The 20421-nt window shown below is 49.1% G+C and overlaps 4 protein-coding genes across 6 annotated transcripts; 2 read left to right on the top strand and 2 right to left on the bottom strand.

Moving 5' to 3' along the window:
- Positions 1-404: 404 nt before the first annotated feature.
- On the top strand, positions 405-8816 carry LOC117138986. 2 transcript variants are annotated; one of them, XM_033301056.1, is made up of 7 exons: positions 405-1076; positions 1148-2089; positions 2148-4253; positions 4320-4554; positions 4618-6222; positions 6722-7006; positions 7070-8816. In XM_033301056.1, the coding sequence occupies exons 1-7, from the start codon at positions 1041-1043 to the stop codon at positions 7471-7473; spliced, it is 5613 nt and encodes a 1870-aa protein (XP_033156947.1). In that variant the 5' UTR covers positions 405-1040; the 3' UTR covers positions 7474-8816. The 2 variants fall into 2 exon arrangements, with proteins under 2 accessions (XP_033156947.1, XP_033156948.1); XM_033301057.1 differs by lacking the exons at positions 6722-7006; positions 7070-8816 and adding an exon at positions 6548-6678.
- Positions 8817-9351: 535 nt separating this feature from the next.
- Positions 9352-10802, bottom strand: LOC117138987 (vacuolar protein-sorting-associated protein 36). Its single transcript, XM_033301058.1, has 3 exons — positions 10620-10802; positions 9831-10556; positions 9352-9779 (listed from the first exon to the last, which is right to left on the bottom strand). Exons 1-3 carry the CDS (start codon positions 10713-10715, stop codon positions 9402-9404), a joined length of 1200 nt encoding a protein of 399 aa, XP_033156949.1. The 5' UTR covers positions 10716-10802; the 3' UTR covers positions 9352-9401.
- Positions 10803-11027: 225 nt separating this feature from the next.
- LOC117140507 (liprin-beta-2) lies at positions 11028-13919 on the top strand. The gene is made up of 3 exons (XM_033303480.1): positions 11028-11461; positions 11529-12469; positions 12530-13919. Exons 1-3 carry the CDS (start codon positions 11261-11263, stop codon positions 13425-13427), a joined length of 2040 nt encoding a protein of 679 aa, XP_033159371.1. The 5' UTR covers positions 11028-11260; the 3' UTR covers positions 13428-13919.
- Positions 13920-13978: 59 nt separating this feature from the next.
- On the bottom strand, positions 13979-19017 carry LOC117141584. 2 transcript variants are annotated; one of them, XM_033305098.1, is made up of 2 exons: positions 18787-19017; positions 13979-16350 (listed from the first exon to the last, which is right to left on the bottom strand). In XM_033305098.1, exon 2 carries the CDS (start codon positions 16331-16333, stop codon positions 14195-14197), a length of 2139 nt encoding a protein of 712 aa, XP_033160989.1. In that variant the 5' UTR covers positions 16334-16350; positions 18787-19017; the 3' UTR covers positions 13979-14194. The 2 variants fall into 2 exon arrangements, with proteins under 2 accessions (XP_033160989.1, XP_033160988.1); XM_033305097.1 differs by lacking the exon at positions 18787-19017 and adding an exon at positions 17059-17374.
- Between the last annotated feature and the right edge of the window lie 1404 nt (positions 19018-20421).

A 20421-nucleotide genomic window follows, 5' to 3' on the forward strand; every position in this document is an offset into this window, starting at 1 on the left:
GAATATTGATAACGGTTAGCGCGCGGATATAATTATATATATATATATATGAATATTTACATATATATGGATAAATGTGTATGACAAAGTGTATACGTACAAGTGACAAAATTTTGTATTCTTAACGCTTAGTTGGTAGAGACTAATCCTTAATAATATACCTATTAAACATAAGTAAACAATCCTACAAAGTCTGTCTATTTATTCACCAAAAGTGGGAAATAAATTGCATAATTTCACATTTTGAATTGCATATTTTGAATTTTCAAATGTCTGTTGGGCAACTAACAGAGCGTTAACAGCGCGCGCCTAACAGCACACTGTGCCTGGGCAGCCAGTGTGCACACACCACGAACGGCGGACGGAACGGCGACAATGCCATTCACAGCGAACGATAACGATTGTTGGCATTCGCACGGCACGAATCGTACAGTACATTTACATTGCAAAAAAAAAGCATAAAACAAAGTTTTAAAACAATTAAAAGCGAGCAATCCTCGGCGTATTATTAAAGAACCAGCCCACTGTTCGCCCCATAACCGCAGCAGAGCGCGCGACCTTGCAAATTCACGGAGCAGCAGCGCCAGAAAGAGAGTTCGTCGGCAGAGGGGCGCAGAGAGAAAATGTCACGCAAAGCAGCAGCAGCAGTGGAAGTGGAAAAAGAGTGAAGAAACCGCAGTAATCGCCATCGGGATCCGATCTCAGTGTCCTCCAGTGCAGCGATTCGTCACACAGACGGGCCGAGGAGCAACCCAAAACGATCCTGATGCGGCACAGCCGAGTGCTGAGTGTGGCGAAACTAACCGATGGGCAGCAGCAGCAGCAGCAGCCAGCGAAAGTAGGAGACAACAACGGAGCCCTGCGTCTGCGGTCCTAGAAATTCGTTATTCGACGTTCACTGGCAACACGGACACCTGCTAGCGCAATGCGAATGCCGCCGATCCTGGCCAGGATTGTTCGTAGACTGGTGCTTGGATGTCGTCGGTAATTGGGTGCGCCATCCTCCGTTGGATCTCCCCTAGCAATCCGCTGGCACCACCATGCAAAGCCTGGACTCCTCATGCCAAGAAGCCGACGTAAGAACTGTGGCATTTTTCATGCAGCCTGAATACGATTAATTCCCATTTTGCACTTTATTTTTCGATAGTTTATTATAAATGACACGCTCAAAAAGTTAAAGGGTTCCAGCAACGCGGACCATGTCCAGGGCCTAGCGGTCCACGCCCACGGTTCGGGCGTCCACCAGACGCAGTTCGTCCAGTACGGCTCGTCTGGATCCTCGCCGCAGCTGCAGCCGCAGCAGTCCTACCATCAGCTGCATCCCACGCTCCAGCAGCAGCAGTTCGCCTCCTCGAGCAGCAAATCGTACCTGGAGACCAGCCTGTTGCAGGCTATACCACAGATTCCTGCCCAGCCGCCCATTTGCATCTTCGATGACGACGAGTCCCCCACCGAGGGCACTGGCGGCTCACTGGGCAGCCTGCTCACGGAGCCGACCTCGGCCACGCCCAGCGGCCTGCCCACTGCAATTGCTCCGTCGCCCTCCTCGTGCTCATCCTCCACCACAACGATGTCGAACTTCAACTCAATCACGTCGCCGTCGCCGGTGGTGCCCGATCTCCTGCTGTCGACACCGCCGGGCGTTAACTCCAGTCTGAGCAATAGCTCAACGGGAGCGGCCAGTGTGTCCAGTAAGAAGTCCGAGAAGCGGCCACCTTCCGCCAACTCAACAGCCAGTGGCGGCGGCCACCACCTGCACCATCATCACCTCCACCAGACGCACAATCACCATGTCCTGGCATCGCCCACGTCGTCGCCCAGCAAGCGCCAGAAGTCCAATAGCAGTAGCAAGGAGAGCAGCTCCTCTAGTCGCAGCTCAGCTATACCCGCCGCATCAGTCTCCGCAGCCACCTCGTCGTCGCAATCAGCGCGCGCTGGCGCCGGCGCTGCCTCCTCAAATAGCAACAGCAAGCCACCTTCCTCCGTCTGCCAGTCGGGCAACAGCAAGTTCTTTAATCTGCACGAGAAAATAAGGGACCTGTACCTGCAACTGCTGAGCAACGACCTAAACTACTTTGCCGAGACAGGGGTAAGTGTTGAGCCAATCAAAAGCGGGCACTTTATGTAAGGATTATTATACTTTTCAGCTAAAGCAGCGCACCCGATCATTTACACTGGAGCGGTTGGTGGATCGGGAGAAGCTCAACACGATTGTGGTCAACTTGTATCCCGGCAACAAGGGATACTCGCTGGCCCTGCATTATGACGAGCACATGGTGCTAAATCCGCAAACGAATGAATGGTCCACCACGGACAAGGACGAGACCTCGACCGATGCTGCGGGATTGGGTGCGGGAACGGTCAGTCATCGGAGTCGGACCAAGCCGCCATCCCAGGACGAAAGTCAATCCAAGGCGGAGGCGGGTCACGCCAAACACGATTATGGACTCGTGGAGGTGCTTCGGTGGCCCTACGAGAACGATTTGCTGCTGCAATGCATCGATCGTGAAATGCTGCCGGAGTTTTTAATGGATCTACTCGTAGCGGAGACCGTCAGTTTGTCGGATGGCGAGGGAACACGGGTATACGCCAAGCCGAGCGTCTTCTATGCCGGCTGCGTTATCGCCCAGATCCGCGACTTCCGCCAGACATTTGCCACCTCAACGAATATCTGTGATATGAAGCACATCCTGCTCAGGCCCACAAACGCCACCCTATTCGCGGAAGTGCAGCAAATGGGCAGCCAGTTGCCGGCGGAGGACAAGCTCGCCCTGGAGAGCCAGCTGGTGTTGGCCACGGCGGAGCCGCTGTGTCTGGAGCCGGATCCCAGCATAGGGCGGCAGGCCATCAACTCCCAGCATCAGCGTCAGCTATACAACTCCCACGAGCTGCGGCGCCAGATGAAGAAGTTCACCCAAACGGCCATCAATCGGAAGCGCAAGTTAGACCAATTCACTCATCATCACGGACTGGAATTGTGCGATTACTTGGCTCGCCTGCGCCAGCGACCGCGGACGGGAAGTAGCAGTGGAGGCGGCAACGCCACACCGGCCACGGCGCCCACCAACAATCCGCTGGTGGGGGCCATGCTCTCGTCGTTCACATCGAAGGTACCCCGGCGACCACACGAGGTCATACGGCCCATTCGTCCGCCCACACTGGAGTATCCCGCCAATCTAAAGGTGCCCGAGCACGTGATCAGCGTGGAAAAGTATGCCAAGGCCTACGAGCCCCTTAACGAATTCAGTGAGGCCTGCAAGGACGGTTGTCAGCCCAACTGTCGTCATAACTTCCAACCGCAGCTGGTCGAGGAATACATTCTTGAGACGGAGCGGGAGGCGAGTGAAGGCCGGCGGGCTCTATACCACATAAAGCTGTCCATCTTCCAGCGCCCCTCCGATGCAGAGTATCTCGGCGAGCTTTATGTGGACCGAGATTACCGGGAGGGCGAGCGAAATGGCGAGTCGTGCCGCTTTGCGCTGGGCACTCGGGTGCATGCCAATCGATACATTCAACAGTTCCGCGAGATCTTCACCGAGGAGGGACGTAAGGCGGTCAAAATCACGCATTTGATACCCGGGCATGTGCCAATTGTGACTCACACGGGATTGACGAATGAGCAACGGATCCTCTTGCAGCAGCAACAACAGCAGCAGCAGCGTCAAGCTCAAATGCAGCAGCAGCAACAACAACAGCAACAAGTCGTTGTTGTTGCCAATCCGCAGCAACAATCGCAACAACAACAGCAGCCACAACAAGCGGCGCAGCAGTTATCCGCCACAGTGCATCATGTTGCACTGCCGCGACAACAAATAACTCAAAAGACCCTCAATTTGGCTGGAAGTAATGTAATCAATGTACAACAAAACTTTCGACAACAATCAGCGCAGCAGCAGCAGCCGCAAACATACACAATTGAGGCCCCGCAGCAAGCTGCAGCACAGATTGTCCCGCAACAACAACAGCAGCAGCAGCAGCAACAACAACACATTCATCTTCAGCAGTTGGCCACCGGCAGCAGCAATACCTCCACAACAACACACCAAGTAAGCCTCAGCAATGGTTCCCTGGTCCTTGTGCAACAGCAGCAGCCACAGCAGCAGTCGCAACAGCTGGCACAGGCGCTGCAACACTCGGGCATAACCATCCAGCCCGCCACCATTCAGCAGCAGCAGCAGCAGGTGAAGGGCACTTCCGTGGTGGGGGCCAATTCAGCGCTGCGTGCCCAGCTCAACTCAAATGTGCCAATACTGGTTAGTAGAACATGGTCCAAGCATTGCTAGTTTGTCAATAACTTTTTGTACTCTCCTATTCCGCAGCAAACGCAACTGAAAGTGCAGCAGCAACAGATTATGCAGAAGCAACAGCAACAACAGACAACTGCCACTAGTAACAACAACAACAACAATAATAACAATAACAATATGAACAACAATACGGCCATACATCCGAATCCTGCAATAAACGCCATAGTCAACAGCATTATGAACTCTGCCAACCAGTACCAGCAACAACAACAGCAGCAGCAACAACAGCAGCAGCATCAGCAGCAAAGTAAGTTCGGTGGGAATCTTCACTGGGAAATATGCTAAATAACAATACCAAATTGTCTTACAGCGGGGAATACGTCAAGCAACAACAATGCTGCAGGGTCAGGCGGCAGCACCAACAATAACGGAAGCAGCACCAGTGCCACAACACTCAAGAACTCCAGCAATGCGTCAATTTTAAACCTGCTCAACAGTGCTCCAGCTGCGATGACCAGCACACCCGTGGCCAGTGGAACGTTCACCACCTCCACCGGCCAGCAGCAACCGCAGACGCTGACGCTTGTGCAGCACCAGCAACAGTCGACGTCGAACACTGCCGATGCGGCCACTGCTACGTATGTGCAGACCACCCGTGGAACACCCACGCTGGTGAGTACGCAGCGGAAGCAGCAGTCCAGCGAAGTGTTGCAAAATCTGTTGAACGCCAATCGAAAGATTGGTAGTGGAGGCACCACAACGTTTCGAACAAACTCCGCGGGCAATTTGATAGCTGTCAACCTCAACCAAGCCGGGCAGTCGCATCACCAACAGACAGGCGACGGCAGCCAGACAGTGAGAGTGTCCATGTCGGCGCTTGCCTCGCAGTTGGCCTCTCCGCCCGCAGTGATGACAAACCCCACCACCAGCTACACAGTGATCTCGTCGGGTAACAGTGCCGCGGCGGCGGCAGCATGGATTCAGAGCCCAACGGGCCCAGTTCAGCAGCGCATTCTGAGCTCCCTAAGAAGAGACAGCACCACAGCGCCGCCCAACGCCATTGTGGTGGGCATGGCGGCTCCATCTCCAGGTAGCGATTCGAACGCCTCGAATGCCAGTGGCTTTGCTGTGCCAAACAATCTGGCGTCCACCTCAAGTGGTGGTGGCGGCGGCGGTGGAGCCCTGTCCGCCTTGCTTACCAATGCAGCAACTCCCTCGCCATCGGGCTCGGATCACTCGCAGTCGTCGCAGACGCACCAAAACCAAGCCCTGCTGGAGCGCCTGAGCAATGTCACATCGAACGTATCCGCCGTATCCATGCCGCACGTGTCGCCGCAACAGCCGCAGCCAACGCAGCAGTTCATCACGAAAACCATCGTTCACTCTCCCGCCACATCTTCGATACACTCGCCCATGTCTAGTCCGCATCCGCAGCCCTCTGCCTCACCGCAGCAGCAACAACAGCAGCAGCAGCAACAGACCACCGCCACACTGAATTTGCAGGGCATCAATCTGTCTCAACTGCAGGGCGCTATGGCTAACTTTGCCGGCCTGCAGAATGTCCAGGTGCAGATCCCCGGCTTCACACAGCCCATTTCGCTCCAGTTCTCCGGCAACAGTTTGCAGCAGCAGCAGTCGGGGAATACGGCTACTGGTGCGGGCACAGCGCAGGGCCAACAGCGAAGTGTCCTGGTCTCGGTTCCAGTCTCCAGCCAGCAACAGCAACTGCCACACACCATAACGCTGCAAACGCAGTCGACGCCGCACCACCAGCAGCAGCATCAGCAGACTCAGCAGCAACATGCCCCACCAACGGGCACCATTGTGAGCCTGCCCTCGTCGGGACCTGGCACTCAGACGGTCGTCATTACGAATAACTCCGGCGGAGGAGTGACGACGGGAAGCAGCACCAGTGGCAGTGCGGGCGGCGGTGGAGGATCGGGGGCCACAACGGCCATGCTGACCCTTCCCATTGGTGAGTATACGAGAAATGCGTTCCCGGTGCAGAGGCCGCTTGCTAAGAATGCTGCACTGTCGTTTCGGCCAGGCCGAAGAGATATTTGTGACTCTGGATCTGGCTCCTTGGTGGGAATCTTTATTTTATACTCGGACCATATTATTTAGACGTAACTCTTTTTATTGAACATGCTTAATTTTGTTCTTTTCTGTTTCTGTTTCGTTTCTCGTTTACAACATCATACAACACAAACCCGTTAACAACTCGTTTCGATCCCTCATGCAACTAAACTAATCCAATCCGATTTGTGTGTCTTGTGTGTCCTAACCCGAAATGCCATCAGTTTGAGATTAGAGAGTCCATTATGTATAACCGCAACCGTACTGTGCGTACTGGTTTAGCGACCAAGTTTGCGGCTTCCCGACCTCTGACCTTCAACATTTCTCATTGCAACCTAAAACAACAACCAAAAAAAATCTCCCCGCACACCCACGTTCTGCTCTCTCTCTGCTTACAGCTCAAATAGTCGGTGCCGGTGTACAGAAACTAAATCCTCAAACAATACGTACCTCAAATGTTGGTGGTGGTATAGGTATCGCCCAGCAAACGGTCCAGCAGCAGACGATCCAGTCGCAGTCAGGCGGCAACAGCACCGCGGCCATCCAGCTGCTGGGCACCATACAGCCGCGCGCCCGCAACGTCCAGGTGGTGGGCACCAAGCAATTGGCCAACAGGCAGCTCATCACCACCCAGCGGCAGATAGGTGGCTCCACGCTTAAGATCGCCACCACACCCGTGAACGGTTAGTAGAAATGCTTTCATTCCTGTGGACTATTACAAGCGCCTATATTTTCCCCACTGTTAGCTGCCAATGTGGTGACCAGCAGCGCCAACCTAACCACCACTCCGATTGTGATGTCCGCGCAGAAGCTGCAGCTGAAAACGGTGAAGGCGCCCGTGCAACAGCAGCAACAGCCTCAGCAGCAGCAACAGCAGCTGCAGCAACAACACCGAATACTCAACCAGCAGAGCACCGCCACGGTGTCGTCGCAAACACTGCCCAGTCCCAACCAAGTGCAGGTGGCCCAGCAGCAGCAACAGCAGCTGCAGCACATTCAGATCGCCGGCAGGGCCACCACCGCCTCGGGAGCCATCAGTCAAAGAACTCTAACAGCTCTGGCGGCGGCCAAGCAGCAGCAGCAACAACAGCAGCAGCAACAGCAGGCTGCGGTCAATCGACGGCGCTCCACCACCGATGCGACCAAGTAAGGGATGTGAATTGCCTGGAACTGAGACGACGACTGGGACGACTGAGAGATGAAGCTATAGAGCGAACAAGTAGAAAGGCTACGCGTTGTGTATTGCTTGATATTATAGTTTATGGTTACCTCCTAACTATCAGTACTATCGTACATTGTATACCCATATAACTATATATGTTTTGATGTGTAATCGTAAGTGTAAATTGCATGGGCAACAGCATGGCAGCTCATAGTTGTGCAACCTAGTTAGGAGCTGAAGCTGGAGCCGAAACACAATCGGCCTGGCCCGGCTCCACCGACTGCGCTTGTGTTAATTGTGTCCCCCCTGGCAAAAACGAATTAGGTGTAGAGGTCTTAATAATATTTATCTAGTTGTATATACGCATATATATTACATATATATATATGGAAATTGTTTCAATATGTCCCGCGCCCAATAGCCATTTATACTACTACTATTTGGCTCCCGACTCCAATTCGTTAAGTCCTAAGACTAATTCTTTAAGCGTGCTAATTTTAAGCTGTAAATCAGGGGAGGGGAGGAGTCGACGGAAACAAAAGGAAAGCAATAATATGAGGAGGAGAATCAAGAGAAACGTAAATAAATTGTAAAGAAATTCTAATTATTACGATTACGTTTAGCTGCGAGAGCATATGAACCTGGTAGAGGGGTTCATTTAAGCAATTACAAATATTCATATTGTACTATTAAAATTATTATTGCTAATTATTTAATCGATTGCTAAGCTTAAGTTCACAAAACGAAGATAAAACAACACACACATTTTAGTTTGTAATGTACAATTCGTAGCCTCAACCAATTTAGTACTTCCAATTGCAGATACATTAAAAACGGAAAGCAAAACAAAATATACAAAAGTCAAAACTTATTTAAACAATTTATTTGTAATAGCGCAATGTACAATGAAACTAGAGACAGGAGAGCAGCTGAATGAAGGAGCTTGGAGGATGGAAAAGTTGCCAACTCGAGTCGAGTAATGTGTAAAAGTGTCGCTTTCGACTAAGCAAATTTGTTTTTCAACTAAGCCAGTTTTTTTGTAGATCGACATTATTTATTTAAGTAACGATTTTATTATGTTACAACCGCCTAGAGTGCTGTACTTGTTTAGCATTGTTTGATTCAGCTGTGCAGCACCTAAAGTAAACCTCTGCATAAACCTCTTCAGCCAGCAAGAAATAAAACACAAATTAACTTCCCCACTACCCGTACTCCCTACCGTACCCAACACACACTCAAGCATAAACTACTCAATGTTAATATTAATTAATAAATGTGATTTAAGATGAATAAACGAAAATGAAAGCATGGTACTACGTAAACCGAATGAATGATTGAAAGCATAACGAAGTGGGAAAATGTTACTCAAGCAACTGGCCAAAATCCTGAGTACGAAAGTTATATAGATACATGCGTGGTAATTTGGTCTGATCAAATGGTTATTGAAACGTAATTCAAAGATTTATTAATGTAATGCGGAGCAATCTAAGCAGCAGCATAAGATATTTATATATATATGTAAACACGAAAACCACTATTAATATAAATGTGTAATTTCAATTCAATAACTGCTTATCAAAATACCTGACTGTAGAAACTTTTCATTAAACTGATTACGAATAAAACTCTTGAGAATACTAAACAAAAAAGAAAATAATCACGACAAAACCAAAATAACTTAATGAAGCGCCGACAAAGTCACAGCAGAAGCTCCGTTAATCAATAAAGTGTGAAATGAAATTTAAAACTCAGTCTTGTCATTGCGATGGAACTGAAAATGGTAAGGACCTTTAAAGGATATTTACTTAAATGAGTTTCATAAAGCTTAAGTGTACTGGCTTTCTACTTAAAAGTTCTGCCATTTTTAAATAAAAAGTAAAACATCTTTATTAAGCATAACAACAAGTACATTGAAATTAGTCCCGGCCTAGCAGAAGATTGGGATAGAACCGCAGTCCCTCCACGGACTCGTCACGACACACCTTGCCCAGACGCTCGGCCACTAGCAATCGCTCCTTGGCAAGCAGGAGTGAGATTCCCAGCTGCTTGGCTAGTTCCTCCACAGCCAGAGACTCGGCAGCCTCCACCTTCTCCAATGTGTCAACGGCAATTAGGGCGTCATCGTGGGACTCTAGTTGTAGCACTCTAGCGCCACTGGGAAAGCTGCGCAGGCGTATAGGACCACTAAGCTGCTCGCAGGCGTGCAGCAAGTCCTCAGGCGATAGCAGTTCCAGACCACGAGCGCGGTTCACACGGCAGTAGACATCAGCCAAGGACATCATGCCACCTTGCTCCTAATAAAGTAAGTGTCAATACAAAGTATAACTTATTAAAATAGTTCCTACCTCGATAGGATCCAGCAGCATCTCGCAAATCTGTCGGGCCAGGCTACTGAAGTAAGCAGAATTGCTGGTAAAGTTGTCCCGCGTGACGGGGTCATCGATGCCCAGGCTCATGAGGTAGGATTTAAAACGCACCGTTTCATCGTCAGATATTTCTCCCTTCTGCTCGCGTATCTTGCTGCTTATTGTCTTGGACACTCCCACCATGTCCTTGGCCATGGCCATTAGAACACTGAGATCCTGAAAGGCCAGTGCTATGTTCTCATCCGTGGCCTTGGCCTTTGCCTCCAAGTGCCGTTCGATGCCGCCAATTCCTGTCCTCTTCTGAATGCGAGCCAGCCTATCGTTGGCAGGCTCCGAGGTTGGACTGCTGGCCACGCCATTGATGATGGTCTCGCTGGTCAAGAGGATTTCCCAGACGCGGGCATTTAGAGTCTCCCGCAAGGCACTGTGGAACTCGACACTCAGGCCATTCTTGCCCGACAGTTTGATGTGGGTGGCGCGACTGGAGTCCAGTGGGCCGGGTCCTTTGTCCGACGTTGGCGGGTGCAGATGCATGATTATGCGAGTCTTGCGGCCAAAGAAGTTGGAGGCAGTAGTCTCTTCGCTGACGGATATCACATAGCTGAGTGGCAGGCAAAGTGTTACGGCGGCCCGGGAAATCTCTCCAGGGCGACCCCAAAACAGTCGGTGTGTGGTGAGCACCACTTCGCCGTCTTCAAAGTCCGTCTGAAAGGATTTGAATCCAAGTAAGACCCGGTTTCGTATTGTGCGAATTCACTAGCTACTCACCTTTTGGTCGCCATCGTATATTTTCACTTTATTGTCGCGGCTGACGAAGGATTCATTGGGACTCAGACGGGCCTCCACATAAGCGAAGCGATTCATTTCAGATATTTGTTATTTTATCCTTAATATTTGTTTTGTTATGAGTCTGGCTGGAGATGACACATCTTTCGTGACTCCACCGTTCCACCTGATTATTAGTGATGGTATATTGATTGTACAGTAGATATCAGGTATGGAAAACCAAATATAGCTCTATAATAAATAAAGTAATTAAAATTTGTGTTTAAACATTTTTATACGTTCCTTAAAAATTATGTTGTAGTAAAATTAGTTTTGTGATAAATTCTTGACCATCTAGAAAACTATCGGCATGTTGCTCCTACACACAATTGTGCATTCGCTGACTATCGATAAGTGGCTGGGCTGGTTGCGAGAAGAAGAAGCAGAACGGTGCAGCAGCTTCTATTTTCGTGATAGTTTTCCCCAATTAGTGCTGAAATTAATAACCATAAATGCCATTTTCCCTTAAACCAGTGCAAAATGACGTGCCCTGCCTGACCTGCTTACATAACAATGCACTAGTCGCGCAATAAGCTCACCACACATCGATCACCCGGGATTAGCGAGACTTTGATTTGGACTTCATGGCGACTGTGGCGGAGGGCAGCAAAATGCTCGAGGCAGCGTTACAGCAAATGGACGGCCTCATATCGAGCACCGCGACACAGGCGGGATCGGTATCTATATCCGGAGCAGGGTCTTCCTTGACGCTTAGCGAGCGCAACTTGATTTCGGCCACCAATGTTTTGTCTACAGCTAAAACTTTGGCTCTCGCCCTGCAACAGGTGAGTCACACTGACTAAGATAAGGTCTAGAAACGGAGGGCTTATTTACTTACTCTTATCTCTTTAGGTCGGACTGGCTGCTCCAGCCCCTGATCCTGTCACGGCGGCTATTATCAGCGACTGGCTGGAGACGCACATACCTCGTCAGGATTCCGACGAGCGAATGCGCCGCCTGCAACGGGATAAGGAGGGCTTAGCCCTGCAGTATCAGATGCTGGCGGAACGAGTGTCAGAACAGGCGGACAAAATTATCGAGCTTGAGGGCCTGATAACGGAGAAGAGCCAACAGTTGTGCACCAAGGAAGAGCAACTGCAGCGACAGATGATTTCTAGGTCCGCCCTCGAAACGCAAAAGCTGGAGCTAATGAGTGCCTTAAGTGAACTAAAACTGCACCGTACTGCATTAGAGAATGCTCACGATGGAAGTGGCGCAATTTCCGCCAATATTCCCTACGGCAGTTTGAGCAACATTAATCAGAAGGCCTTTATGGGATCCCCCAAGACACCGCCCTCTGCACTGCGGCATCAAATCAAGCCGCAGTTCCACAGCCTGCCAAGATCGCATGGCAAGTTAGTGAACAACAATAACAATCGTGCCTTAGACGTCAATGCCAACAGCAGCGGCAAGCAGCGAAACGTGGCCTTTGCCTCGAACGAACACATTTTGATTGATGATAATTATCAAGCGGAGGATGCTATGACTTCCAGCTTCATGTCGCAGTTCACTCCCTCACCAAAGCTGAGGGAAAGGTCTGCCCGTGGCTTGCGCAACATACTGGGTAAGCTACGACGCAGCAACAGCAGCAACTGCGAGCTTACCGCCTTGGAGCAGGCAGAGCCCGAGTTCCGACGAGGCGGAGCCCGAGCTACAGCTGGCGGTCGAATTGAGTGGAGTGCCCAGACGCCGCTGTTCGGTGAGAATGAAAAACATTGGACCACGTGGGGAGCGCAGGAGGTATGCAATTGGTTGGCATACATGGGTCTGGGCTGCTATGAGGACAATTGCCGGTAAGTTTGTCATCAAAATGTAACAAGAACCCAGTTATTATATACAATTTCCGCCTACAGAAAGTGGCTGAAGGCCAATCCATCGGTGTCGTTCTTCACCGCCTCGCCTGTCGATATCGAACGAGAGCTAAATCTAAAGATGCCACTTCACCGGAAGAAAATCTTGTTAGCCATCGACGACCTAACTGGAAAGGAATTCGATGACCTGACACTGAAGGCATCCAGCTTGGATGTGGCATGGGTTCTACGCTGGTTGGATGACATTGGCTTGCCACAATATAAAGATTACTTTATGCAGGCCAAGATCGACGGTCGAATGCTGCACCGTCTCACGCTCGAGGACCTGTCCCAATTGCACGTCAGCTCCTGTTTGCACATAGCCTCCTTGCGAGCGGGAATCTTATGCATGCGTCGCTTGTCGTGGAACGCGGAAGGCCTAATTCGACGCTCCATTAAGGTTGTCAGTGAAGATGAGGCCGCAGCCACTCCGGACAGAGACAATGTGGAGCTATGGACAGCGCATCGCATTATGGGATGGCTGCAGACCATCGACCTGTCTGAGTACACGCCCAATCTGCGTGGTGCTGGTGTCCACGGGGCACTGATGCTTTATGAACCGCGTTTCAATGCTGACTTGCTTGCCGACCTGCTGTCGATACCACCAAGCAAGTCCCTGCTGCGTCGTCACCTGGCCATGCACTTTAAGGAGCTGGTCGGTCGGCCAGTGATCTTGAGTAAGCGAGATGCCGAATCGGCACCTGGGTACCAACCGCTAAACATTACAGCTAAGCTGAAGCCGGTGAAACGCACACAGTTTTCGTTAAAGCGTCGCAAGAGCTCCAAGGGCCAGAGTGACGTAGACTGGACGGAGTACGTGTGTCCCATGAATGCCAGGGTGCCGGAGACATATCTAGCTGACACGGCTAAGGAGCATGAGAGCTCCATGAGTTCGAACTAATGACGAAGTCGAAAGGAGCACAAATCGATTGAAAGCAAATATGTTTTTTAGTTGTAAGCCCAAAACCTGGGCAAGGATACCCAAACTGAAAGAACTGCCACCTGAACCAATTATGCAACCAAATCCACAAATTGACAATATTAGTGAGAATTTATCTTATCAAGGCCACGCCCAAACTTCCAAACATCTTTCGAATGAATTCGAGTCAAAATTCTTTCGTCGACCTAAGCATACCAGCAAACATTTTGGAAATTTTTATATTATCTGTAACTAACATTTAGGCTAATCTGGAAACGGGATGCAATGACATCTTCTAAATAAGCATATAACGATGATAACGAGAAGTATTCGCAATGGCATTGAAACGACCTTGAGAGCGAGCATAACCCCTATAGACTTATCGCCCATTTTGGAGTTTATCTTTTGTACTAACACATAACTGTATTGACGGATATTTTGTAAAATACATACTACGATGCCTTTTACAACCAATCAATCTTCTCTTGCATATGGTTAAACATTGAGTTTATTTGTTAACAATAACATTTTATTAGGCACTAGAAAAACTGATGAACGACTAGGAAGCGTGGCTGAGGATCATTGATCGCGTTGTTGGACAGCCCGCGTGGACGGAATCGGCATGGGTTGCTGTGCTCCACCCTCAAGTGGCAACCCCAACCGTAGTTGGGCCGGCCATTAGCTGGTCTTAAACTTAATTCTTTGGCAGTGCTGTGTGTGGCTGTTTCCTGAATTTCCTGGCCGCAACTCTATGCCGTCTGGTTGGCGGTTTGGGTTTCCAGACTTGGCAGCCTATCCTCCCGCGAGGCACTCTGGTGCTTGGCCAGATCACTCTCGGGTATGTGATCCTTCCAGTTGCGGAAAAGGTAGCGCGTGAACTTCTTTAGTTGCCTAAATTTGCAATAGGTAGCACCTTCGGCGGATTGGAGCTGCTGGGTTTGGATGAGAAAGCCTTTCTCCTTGAAGGTTTTCTCCAGCTTTTCGCGCTGCTTTGATCGCCTGGAGGATCTTCGCTTTCGTTCGCTCTCTGATGAGGACTTGCTTTGTGTGTGACCGGGACATACCGCTCCGGGCATGGGACTCTGGGAGCTGGAGCAGTGGGACGCTGGACTATGGGGCGCTACGGCGGCCACTAGATGGTTGTGGCTGGGCAGGAGTAGCGTTGAGGTGGGCGACTCCGGCGATATGTGCAGCAACTCTGGACTGAGGTCCGTCGATGGAGCTGGAATATCCACGTAGAGCTTCTCCTGTGCCGGCTGCTGGTGTTGCTGTAGCTGCTGCTGCTGATCCCGGGAGATGAACTCGTAGCCTCGCATGGTCTTGTCTCCGGTGCCGTTGTAATACCGGTAATTGCCCTCCGCGTCCACCGAGAGCATCTTTTTCTCCTGCAGCGTGGGTTTGGCACCGCCGGTGAACTTAAACTTGCAGATGCTCACCTCGTTCGAGGGACTCGACGAATGCTCGGCGGGCATGGGCGGGATAAAGATGGCTGACCGCTTTCGTTTCCGCATGGCCAGGGGTGTGGTCTCATTGGCGAAGAATCCGCTTGGTATCGGAATCTTAAGAGACAGCTGGTTGTCCTTCTCGATGGTCTCCAAGGGCACGGGCAACCCTCCCAGGCTGCAGGACTCGACGAGCTGCTGATAGTACAGTCCAACTGGTTGGAGGAGCAACTTGGCTGCTGTCATAGGCTGTTCCTCCGTCCCTGCCAGCTCCAAGGTCAAAGGTTTTACTGTACTAAGTGGTGTGGTCCGATGCGAGGAGCTGCCGCAATCTGTCGTAGTTGTGGTCGTAGTTGGTGTAGCTCGCGGCTTCTCACTGTCGCCGCTGGAGATGGAGTAGCGATCGCCGCTCTGGTCACGCAGGCAGAGATTCAGCGGCTCCTCAGGTGGCACCGCAATTGTGGAGGTAGACGCCGGCGGAGCAGCACTGACCGGCATCGCAGGCACAGATGCCGGAACAATGGTGCCGTAGTTTTTGTAGATTAGGTGACAGATATCCGCCTTCTTGGGCTTTCGACCACGACGTGGCTTGTAGTTATCCAGCGTAATCTCACCCATGTACGGCAGGTCTGCGTATTTTAGGGAGTTCCGCTTGGAGGCAGTGGTTACCTCGGGATTTTTTGTCGGTACCACGGACGTCGCAGCGATGGGTGAAGATCGCGAGGTTGGTGCTCCAACTCGTGGAGCGGAAGACTGCTTCTGTTGCTGGCGTTCGGCATTGCGCTGGATCTCGGCAATCTTCCGCAGCCAACTTCGTACGTTCTCGTGAGCCTGACTCGGCGGAGGAGCTGGCGGTGGCAGCACTGGTCTTGCTTGCTGGCGACCCTGTGTGGCCTCGTAATGGGCGGCATACTCGGCCGGCAGAGCTTGGTGGTGGAAGCGCAGCTTCATGGCTCCCGCATCGCCTCGCTTACGTGATCGGTGTTGGCCCTGGCTGTGCACTGGCCTAACTGTCTTTTGTGGTACGGCAGTGGGTGGCTGCTCCTGCGCTGGCTGCCGGTTCGCCTTCCGGCTGCCCATCAGCAGATTGGCCTTCAGCTGCTGCTTGGTCAGTGGACTGCAGGTGCCATTGTGTGGGGTTTCGTGGCCGGCACTTTTGCGGGCCAGTAGCGTCTTGAAGGGATGGTCCTCGTCGTGGGCATCGTTGGTGGCGCCATGCGAGATCAATGGGTCGTCGGAGCCCTGCAGCAGCAGCCGTGTGCTGTTCAGATCCAGACGGAGTTGTGGGTGCTCGGGCGTGGGCAGCCAACCCTCCAGGTCGGGATCGTGCTCCAGCTTTATGTTGGGTAGCAGCTGGTCCAGATTGTTGGTAGCTGGGGCTACTGGACCCAACTCTCCCTTGTCTGCGTTTCCGTTAAGATCGCAGATCCTTGTAAGTTCTTGCATGCTGATCCTGATTTCGGCTAAAATTAAGTAAGGAAAAGGGAGTTAATTATTATCCATAGAGAAAAATCCTTCTTATATGTTTTAATTATAATATAAAACTTTTCATATTTACATTACTAATTAATTACATTACTAATTCCTGAGTTTATTGTGATTTGAATTTTCAGAGAGAAAACACATTGTGTATACGAACTGTTGACAGACATCGAAGGTAATAAATGAAAATGGTGTAATTACCAGTTAAACGCTTTTCCGGAAAATAGTACGGAAATAACAAGGAATACACCAATCTAAACTAAGCTGCAATTTAAACCGTAGAAAGTTCGAAGTAAATATGAAATGAAGGAATACGTTGCGTATACGCGATGTGAGAAGCACGAAAAACACGTTGTGTTGTTATTTTGATGATCGCCGGCAGAGGAACACGTTCACGGAGACGGAGGAGGAGGAGGCTGCTCAATCTCTATTCCTCTCTCGATCGGTGGCCAGCACGGGAATTCTATTTAAATGTCCAAGAGGAACTGGCAAGTGGCGCTCTCTCAGGCGAAACACACACAAACGCACAACGATTTTTGCCCCGAAACCGAAATGTTGTTTTTGTGCATGAAATTCGATTCCCTGGGCGAAAAGCATGCCCATAAAAGGTCTAAAGGCCCGGCCTGAATGGATGCGAAGGGTATTTGCTCTATCCACATACATAGAATAACGATTAATATCATATTTACCTTGCTATTCTATCGTTTGTACGTTTAAGGTGCCCTGGAAAAATGAATTTCTTTTGTTCGGTTCCCTCGCCGGTTCAGTCTTGGCTCAAGCTGTCCTGGTAATGCCCGGTGATTGAGATCACCTTCAAATCGCCACGGTGCACACAGTTCACTTCACGCTGCCAGTGGCAGTTGGTCGACGGGAATCGCCGCTGTGCGCGTGCACATCGTGTTGACATCCAAAACGCAACTAGTTGCGGGAAAGCCGAGTCGCGGAAAGCATCGCTTCTTCGGAATATGCTCCTTAGATGGACCGCCGCGGAGAGCACGCCCCACACACAATAGAGGGAAATGGGAAAATAGCGCGGACGGTCGGCCAAGTGAAAATCAAATCAAATTCCGCCGCTCTTCGGAGATGCGGAGATGCGTTGTCGCTGCTCGACACCGATGGTTGTCGTGGTCCGTATTTAACGCCAAAGACGAAGCTATTTCGTGTGTGTTCATTTTTAGAAAAATCCAACTTGTTGCCGGCCATATAGAAGACCCCTCACCACTCGGCCAGGTCCACAACGCTACGCAGAATGCGGCAGCCAAAAAGAAGCAAGAAATTCTGCCCAAAAAAAAAGGAATAATATTTTTCGCTGTTTTTCATTCATGGGCGGCTGCCTGTGCGCCAACTTGTTTATTGTATCAACAGATCGGGGTGAAAACAAATTGCTTTCGTTTCAGCTTCTCCCGCAGCCGAGCAGTGGGGGCGGGCTGTCGAGGGTATCCCCAGGTCGATCAGCACCACCTTGTTTTTTATAGCTCTCTTTCCTAGCAGCTACGCGTATATGCGATCGCTCAGTTTGATGGCATTTTATTTATAGCACCTGGCTACTTCGGGTTAGGCCAACTAAGAATCGCCTGCGCCTCTATCGGATTATGATTTTTCGGGTAAGGTAGCGAAAGGAAAATAAGGGAAATGAAAAACACCTCCCGAAATAGACAACGGATCGAGGCGGATCCTCTATTTTGGGCAGAGCACATGGCAATGTAGGTCAACTCCGCTTCTAACTGGAGTGAGTGCACAGAGAGAAATTAGAGTAAGAAATAAAATAATGCCGAGAATGGCATTTCTTGAAAGTGATTAAAATGAAAATAGAAAAATATTTAAAAATTTTGCATCTGATAAGAAAATTACCCTGATAAAATTAAATTAATTTTAGTGGAAAAATGAAAGCAAAATATTTTGAAATTTTTTTTTTTAAACACCAAATATTTAGCCTTCAAACATTATTTAAAACAAATGTAATCTATAATAAAGTACAGAAAATTGTCACATCACACTCACATGCAAGTTCAGACCATGATTGATATGAAATGACACGGTATGGTTTTTTATATTAATTATTAAATGGGAATTACATACAGATAAGTATGACGGCATTGCTGTGGATGGGTGGTTTGCGTTTGGTTTATTTTAAGTAAATTGTTTTGATTTGTCATGATTTTCAAACCGAATGCTAGTAACTCAGTAATATTCGGTCATGGTCTGATCACTAATTACTTTCTCCACTGCGCAAAATAAGGGAAGCAAACCGACGAAACTCGGAACATCAGAATGCAAAGCACAATGCAAAAGTCACTATCCAAATGCGAATAGACGCCTTTCGGGGCAGCGTTCTTCAAGCTACTCATTTGGCAGTCCCAAGACGATTAGGCCCCTTATTGAACAGATCACTCAATCAAAATAATAATAATACCTACCCGCTTTTAGCTGGAAAGAATCTTTTCTCGACCGCTTCGCATCGCGTGCAAGATCGAACTTCGCAGAGATCACTGTGCAGTCGATGATGATGACGCTGTACCGCTGGCAGTGGTGGGTGGGCGAGTTTTTCGCGACCTGCAGAAGCTTTACATTCTACAGTTGGTTAGACGGCGGTTAGACGGCAGTCGGCGGTAATTGGCAACCCAGAACCGGAGCTTACATCACCACCAGATCGGCCAGCGGCGGCGGAGACCAACCTACGGATGCGGAGCGGAGTATTGCACATCTATTCGGCAGTTGCGAGTCTGCAGCAGCTGCTGCTGGTGTTTTTTCCACTGCTATCTGCTGCTAGCATGTTTATCGAGCGACACTGACAGTCAATATCTGCTTGCGCGAACGAACATATTTGTATTTATGGCCATAACTGCCACTTCAATCGCCCACGCGCGCTTTTGTTAACCTGGCTTGAAGCAAGTGAACACAACCATGTCATTTGCGAATTCTAGAGATCAAGTCTTTCGTCTGGCCTTGCCTCAAGTTCACACGATATCGCCAAGTGTTCCCCTGGGATTAACTCACTTCACTTGAGTCATAATTTTCGCATGAAAATTTGAATTTTTTATCTTTACTAGCCGCCGACAAAACGCGAGCCAATATGCAAATGCTTGACTTGAATAGGCGAACTGCCGCTCGATTCGCGATTTCCATTCAAATCAGATTCGTTTTCGTTCTGTTGGCCAATTCGGCCAGGTGGCCAATATATTTTAAGCCAGAATTGCCATATCGCTGGATTCGGAATTCAGAATTAAGAGAGAGAAACAATGGGGCTGAATGATATTTTTATGGTAAAAGTTTATTATTTGCAACTTTATTTTTTAGTTTCTTTTTTGTGTTTTTGTTTTCATGTTTAAATGTCTATAAAGTATATATAATATATATTTCTGCATTTTTTGTGGTTTGTGTTTTTTGTTAATTTTTTTTTAGTTTTTCATAATTTTTTTTTTTTGCTTTGTTTTGTTTTATTTAACTTGCCAGTTGTTCTTTGTTTATATACCTATTACACATTTGCATAAGTTTTTGTGTATAATAATTATTATTAATAATAATTTAATTGTTGTAATTATAACCATGGTTTATAATCTCCTCCGACTCTCTATATCCAATTTCCTGCTCCGCGTTTACTATATGTCCCCGCCTCCATATCATCAATGCGCTTATGTCGCCCCATCAGCGACGCCCAGTTTTTAATTTTATTTTCAGTTTTATTTTAATTTTTATTTTTTTTGGCAAACGAAACAAAATGTACACTGCTTGCCCATATTTTGAAACTGGCAATAATTAATTAATACTAGGGTGGTTGATATTTCTGTTATTACGATTTATACCTCCATCTCATCTTATTGTTAGCCTTTCGCCGCACTCTGGATCTAACTAATCTGCCTTTGCTCCTTCCTACTGTTTGGTTATGGTTGGATCAGTGTGCTCCGGATTATGGGAGATCTTAGGTCTTGAAGCAGATTGATCGTAAATGAACCTGTTTGGGTGTCTAGGATGGTGGCGGCATCTTTAATCGATCGGTAGTTATTGTTACTGTAGTATGTACTCATCTATTATTATGCTGGGTTTATTTATGT

Source organism: Drosophila mauritiana, chromosome 3L (genome assembly GCF_004382145.1).
Source record: "Drosophila mauritiana strain mau12 chromosome 3L, ASM438214v1, whole genome shotgun sequence".
Taxonomy (NCBI): Eukaryota; Metazoa; Arthropoda; class Insecta; order Diptera; family Drosophilidae; genus Drosophila; species Drosophila mauritiana.